Here is a 6,306-nt window from a genome sequence, read left to right on the forward strand (position 1 = left end):
TTTTCTTTAATATTTGTTTATATTTGACCTAAACCCTAAATAGAATTAAATATACTAATAAACATATAAGTTAAGGATAGGATTTATAAGGTTTGCTAACATAGGTAAGTAAATATACATTGGGTTAATTTCAAGCTAGAGTGACATTAATTTGATCTTCTGTTGTTGCTGGTGTACATAATGGAGAATAAGAATTGTAAAGAAGCCAAGGAGAATTTCCTTTGTTGTCATACATTTAGTTATATTGACCTTTAGAAATGAATTAATGAATCATTAAATTAGCGGGTTTCAGGGTATTATAAAAATCTATACATACTGGAAAGAATCATTGTTAACCAGTAAAATTCTTACATAACCCTAAAGTACACACCAAAATTTTCTCTCAGAGTCTTCTAAATTTCTCAGTCAGCCAGCATTAATTGTGTACCAATGGTATACTCATCAATGTGTTAAGAAGAGGGATGCAAATATAAAGCAGTTTCGGCATTTAAAGAATTTATAGCTATATTGTATAGCCAAAATCTAACAGGCAAAAGATAAAGAAGAATAGAACTCTTAAAGGCTCTTTGAAAGCAAGGAGTATGTTTTATTTGTCTGTTTCTGTCACCTCAAATACCTAGTACAGTAATAAACTCTCAATGAAGATTTCAGACCTTAATCAAAGATACTGCCATGGATAGTACACTCAATAAAAATTTGCCACAGGAGGAAAGTGTTCAACAGTGTGTGATATAGTCTCATCAGTGGTGAAAAACAAGTGCACTGAATGAACACGGGAAGGCATCGGAGTAGGATTTCCACCTGGTGTAGAGTAGGCAGGACAGAAGGTGACAGCAGTGTGAGCACAGGCACAGGCACATAAGCGTTTCTGCTCAGTACTGTGAAGGCAGCAGTGTGAGTGAAGCACAGCATTCCTGTTGAGAGAGGACAGAGGTAACAAGGTGCACTGGAACCACGTGGCAGGTAATGAAGAGTTTTCAAGCTTAGTCTACATTGGATTCCCTTGTAGATTGTTTTAAAAGGAGAAAACATAATAAAATATCTTCTAGGACAGTTGATCTAACCACAGCATCAAGGGTAGATTTTCAGAGGAAGTGTTCAAGCTGGCTACTTTTATTCTTTTTGGAGCCACTGAATAATACAATGAAAACTATGACTTTTCTCCCTTGAAATATGCACATACATGCATAAGTATTTTGTTTAAAGTTTCAGAAGGTGCAATGGAACCGTCCCACATTTTGAGCTCATCCTTAGACCCCTAGTTAAATCCTGGATCCCAAGGGAGAGATCAGTTGAAGGGTTGTAATTAGTTGAAGAGAATCTAAATTAAAAACAGAAGCAGGGAAGTTAGAGTGAAACGTGGATTTCACAGGAAGAATCTTGAAGATAGTTTGACTGTGAAGAAGACGTACGGGATTCTTCTATGAAGGAGCCTGGGACAATGAATGAAGATGTCATCTGTAGTTGGGGAGATTGGAAAGAATAGCATAGAATTGCTGGTCTTTTAGGTTTACACTGACCCATAATTTGAGATTCTTGCTGTTTCTCATTTTCTCTTTGCCACCTTCCAAAAAAAGCAAAAGAAGAGGTCTGGTTATGTAGACTTTGTTTTCTACAGTTATATTTACAAAGCTAAATCAAGCATTAGTAATTAGGTCTATTTGCAGGTATGTTAAATTTGCTATGAATCTTGAAGTTCATGGATTCTCTTTTTCAGGTTTTAGGGCAATCTTGGCTGAGCCTAAAAATAAAGCATCTGATTCTTCAGAACAGGATTATTATAGTAACATGAGGCAGGAGACTTTGGGACATGAACCTAGAGTAAATATGTTTCCATTTGGTAAGTGGGCTACCCTTACACTAATAGTATTAGTATATACAATCTTGTTTTGAGTTTTAAAAAGTATTCATTTATTAGCAGTCTATAAACCTAACTTAGTGTCTAGAAGTCTAACTGTAGTGGGTTATTTTTTTAAGACGTTGGTCATGACCCCTCATGTCCTTAATATTTAACACATTTTTACTTATTTCCAATTTTCGATGATTAGTTATGCATGATATAAATATTCACCTATGTCACTGCCACTTTTTTGGGTGAGCTTCCACCTCTATGCGACTGACCAAAAAGTATGAGACATATGCAGATATCCCCTCAGTATTGAATTCTAAAATGTTATCCCTAAGCTACTGTTGCTTGAAAATTAGAGCTAGAGAAAGGAGAGGAATGACAAAAGTAGAAGCTAGAGAAAACGGGAAAATAGGTGATGAAAGTAAGACCTGTGAATGTTATTTGGCATAAACTTTGTTTTAGGTAAAACACTTGCCATAGTTTGCAGTTTTGCATATTAAACATATTCCTGTGAAATTAGACTACGCACTTCAGCTTATATTTCTGTGTTGAAGGCTGAGGAGTTGGGAGAGTTGTCTGCTTTCTTGTCCTTGGTCCCTTCTGATAGTGCTGATGACAAAAAGCACTCCTTGGTCATTCAAAATATCGGGACTTTGTTTAATGCAATGGAGTTAATAAAAGTTCATTTTATTTTCTAGTACATAAAATGTTAAATGAATTCTTGATTGCATAGAAATTTGAAGATTTACTTTTTTCCATATTGTTTGTTGGAGAGCAACAACCTGAATTTTCAAGTTTTGACAAGAATGACAACAGAGGCCAGGAAGCTATCTCCAAACGCCTGTCAGTTGTATCAAGAGTTCCTTTCACTGAAGAGCAGCTTTTCAGCATTTTTGATATAGTACCAGGATTGGAATATTGTGAAGTTCAACGAGATCCTTATTCAAATTATGGTAAAATAATATCTACGTTGTTTTTAAATATAACGTGTTTTGTTAAGATGGCTTTTCTCCAATGACACTTTGTGTCAAAATAGAGCATTTTCTGTTTCCAGCTGTACAACGAAAACACCTCAGGTAGAGTCTCTCTCTGTACTCTTGATTCATGCCAGGCAAGTTATAAAGCCCTTAAAGTTACCTCTTCATCCCTGTGTCTCTTTTTCTTAAACTATATTCCTCGAAATGAAACTCCTTTTCTTCACGTCAGGTACCTGGTTGCCCTAATTCTCTTTCAACCTCTTCCTGTTCTTAATAGAAGCATGGCTCTAATAGCTATTTGAACCTTTAACTAATGAATTAATTAAGCCTATTACCTAATCTTAGCTTAATCTCTTTGTATTTTTTTAATCCTTCTGATTTCCTTAAAGGCTTTTTTTTTAATGGAGACATTGTGGCATAATGGGAAAGGCTGGCATTCTCCTTTGCATCAGCCTCAGGTGCAAATCCCAGCCGTGGCAAATAGCTCTGAGACCTTGGCTAATGGCTTGTCATCTCTGAGCTTCTTTCCTCATCTGTAAAGTGGGATTATTAATGCCTTCTATGCCAGGGTAAGATAAGAATTAGAAATAATATATGGCGCATAATGGGCACTCCAAAAACCTATGGGGTTTGTTGGTTTGTTTTAGAGAATTTGGAGGTGAGGGGTGGTATAGGACAGTCATACTTGGCATCTTTCCAGTCCTGTAGATATACTTGATTTAGTCCTTTTAGGGTGTCATGAATGCCGAGGGGGAAGTAGGGAAGTGAGCCGGGTCATGTGGGCTGACAGGCCTGGCGTGCCCCTGCCATTTCCACAGATGCCCCCACGGCTCAGTATTCCCCTACCCAGCACTGGTGTTTGTGCAGGACCGCCCCTCTGAACCCACTTTGTACCATCTCCAGGCTTAACCCAAATTTACACCATCATTCTTTGTTCTGACGCTAAGGCACACATTTTGTGTTTTCTGGCACATTTGTTGTTATATTCATATGTAATTCTATTTTGTTTTCTTTCCTTTTTATCTGGTATGTTGAAATGTATTTGTTCCTTTACCCTCTATCTTGGTTCTGTGGTTGGATGTGTCTGATAAATATGTGAGTCATTGGAATACCTTTGTACTAATAGAGATACCATATAGTAAGAACACTGTTTGAATTTTAGTTTTATATGTTCATTTGCTTTCTGAGTTTTATTTTAATCTCATTAAAATGTTGGGATGCTTGAGTTTAGGAACATTAAATTATAACAGTGTTAGGGTGGCCGAGTGGCTCAGTTGGGTAAGAGCTCGCGTAAGAGTGCGAGCTCTGAGCAACAGCGGTTCGATGCACTGAGCTGCCACTGAGCTGCCAACAGGTGGCAGGTGGCTCAGCTAAAAAAAAAAAAATTATAACAGTGTTTTCCCCAAAGTGGGTTACATTATAAAATATCCTGAAAACCTTTTGGTTGTGTTACAGGCTTCTGGGCTGTCTGTATAAGGACTCTAGAATAAAACCAGGCTCCTCCTTCAACATCACTTTCCTGAATTGAAATCTTTCCCCTTAGTGGAAAGCCCTCCAAAGGGTTGTGAAATACGTGACTTCTCATCTGAGACCCGGTGTTCCCTACATTTTGTTTTTCATACATAATCCCTTTTCCTGTCTTTACCACTGCAGCTAGACAAGATGACTATATAGTCTTTTCATATATCTCTTCTCATTCCATTTCCTATTCAGTATGATAGGGAAATTTTTAGAATTTCAAAGTAGATTTTAAAGAATAAAAATTTAAGAAAAACTGGTTGGCTTTTAGGTGTATCTGTGTCATATAAGAAAAGCCAATATTCTAAAATTAAACTCATTGGATGGAACTTATGGTAATGATTCCACTTTCCTTAAAATATTGTGTTCATAGTTTTACCAAAATCTGGCTTGTACTTCGCTTTGTAGGAACACAGGTTTTACACACACTTGTATTATAAGAACTTTATTTTCTGACACATTTGAATCTGTATTTACTAGCAGTATGATATTAGGGTATTTCTTATTGTTTTATTTCTGTGGCAACACAGGCTTTAGGTACTCGACCTGCTTTCTTTTTAATTTCTGTATATTTTGTACTTTGTTTTAGGTCATGGAGTGGTTCAGTATTTTAATGTAGCATCAGCTATTTACGCAAAATACAAGTTACATGGATTTCAGTACCCCCCTGGAAATTGGATAGGTGTTTCCTTCATTGATGATGGGAGTAATCCAACAGAGTAAGTACCATTCCAATAGTGTCTAAAGCCGAGCTTTGGTTGTACATGATTATGATTTGAAGAATAAAAATAGAAAACAATTGATCTCTCCTGTGAGGGGGCCACACAAAACAAGTTACTGTTAAGAGACTGAATATTTCTGGTTTTCTGTAAATTACCTGTTATTATCTCCAGTCTCCTTAGAAAAATGGCAACACAGATGGTAGCTGCACAGCTTGCCTCAATGGTGTGGAATAACCCAAATCAGCAGCAATTTCTGGTAAGTAGGTAAGAATTTAACTTTCACAGCACATCCTTAGGGTATAAAATAAATGTGGTCTTTGTTTATGTAAGAAAATTTTCAGAGCTATAGTAAAAGACCACACAGGTGCCATGAAACACATCTCTTTAGCTCTTTGCTTAAGATCCCTAAAGTGTAGTTTTTCTTTTTCTTGTTTTGTACCTAACTCTTCAACAGCAATTTGGAGGAAGTTCTGGATCACAGTTGCCTCAAATCCAGACAGATGTTGTACTTCCATCATGCAAAAAAAAAGCCCCTCCTGAAACTCCTGTGAAAGAAAGACTTTTTATCGTGTTTAATCCTCATCCTTTACCTTTAGATGTGTTAGAGGATATATTCTGGTAAGATCTCAATTCCACATAGTTACATTTTATAATGTAATTTATTTAAACTGGTAATTTAAGCACTCTGACAATCTTGAAACTTAGAGATGATTTGTTCTGTGGTTTAAAAACTCCTTATTGATACCACCTTTAAAAATATGTGATCATTTCCTTCTCTTTTTTATCATTCACGTGTCCTAAGTCTCCATACAGAATTAATTTCCTGTTACTTTGTTTTGAAAGCGTAAAATACGTAGGATTGTTTTGAAAAGTTGCGTGTGTAGAATGGACAAATCGTGGTTCATGATAGATGTATCTGCATACACCTGTCCTCAGAATTCTTGTCACATATCTTTTCCTTTGTATTTGTCATTCAGCTGAAAAGTCTTTAGTAAGCATCTTCTATTTTGTCAGCACTCTGTTGGATCCTTAAGGATTTTATAATTACTATATTGAGTAAACAATTACTTGCTTGTAGTATATAATAACTACACAATAGGGGAAGGCTCTTGTTTACTTCTGTGTTTTTAATATAATTCCTTCCTTAACTTTTCCTTTTCTGGTCTTTTTTCCATTTGCCTTACAACAATGTTAGCGAATTAAAAAGATAAATAGGAAGCTTGTTAAAGAGCTGTACAAA

At 36.1% G+C, this 6,306-nt stretch overlaps 1 protein-coding gene across 1 annotated transcript in view; it reads left to right on the forward strand.

The window, feature by feature from the left end:
• The window catches only part of RBM45 (RNA binding motif protein 45), a 20,884-nt gene extending 14,621 nt beyond the window's left edge, over window positions 1-6,263 (forward strand). Inside the window, exons 3-7 of the mRNA XM_019654012.1 lie at window positions 1,718-1,840; window positions 2,623-2,802; window positions 4,934-5,063; window positions 5,238-5,322; window positions 5,521-6,263. Coding sequence (XP_019509557.1) covers window positions 1,718-1,840; window positions 2,623-2,802; window positions 4,934-5,063; window positions 5,238-5,322; window positions 5,521-5,688 — 686 coding nt within the window. The 3' untranslated portion in view covers window positions 5,689-6,263. The remainder of the gene's footprint in view (window positions 1-1,717; window positions 1,841-2,622; window positions 2,803-4,933; window positions 5,064-5,237; window positions 5,323-5,520) is intronic.
• Window positions 6,264-6,306: the final 43 nt, after the last annotated feature.

This window comes from Hipposideros armiger, unplaced genomic scaffold (genome assembly GCF_001890085.2).
Source record: "Hipposideros armiger isolate ML-2016 unplaced genomic scaffold, ASM189008v1 scaffold_212, whole genome shotgun sequence".
In the NCBI taxonomy this organism is placed as follows: Eukaryota; Metazoa; Chordata; class Mammalia; order Chiroptera; family Hipposideridae; genus Hipposideros; species Hipposideros armiger.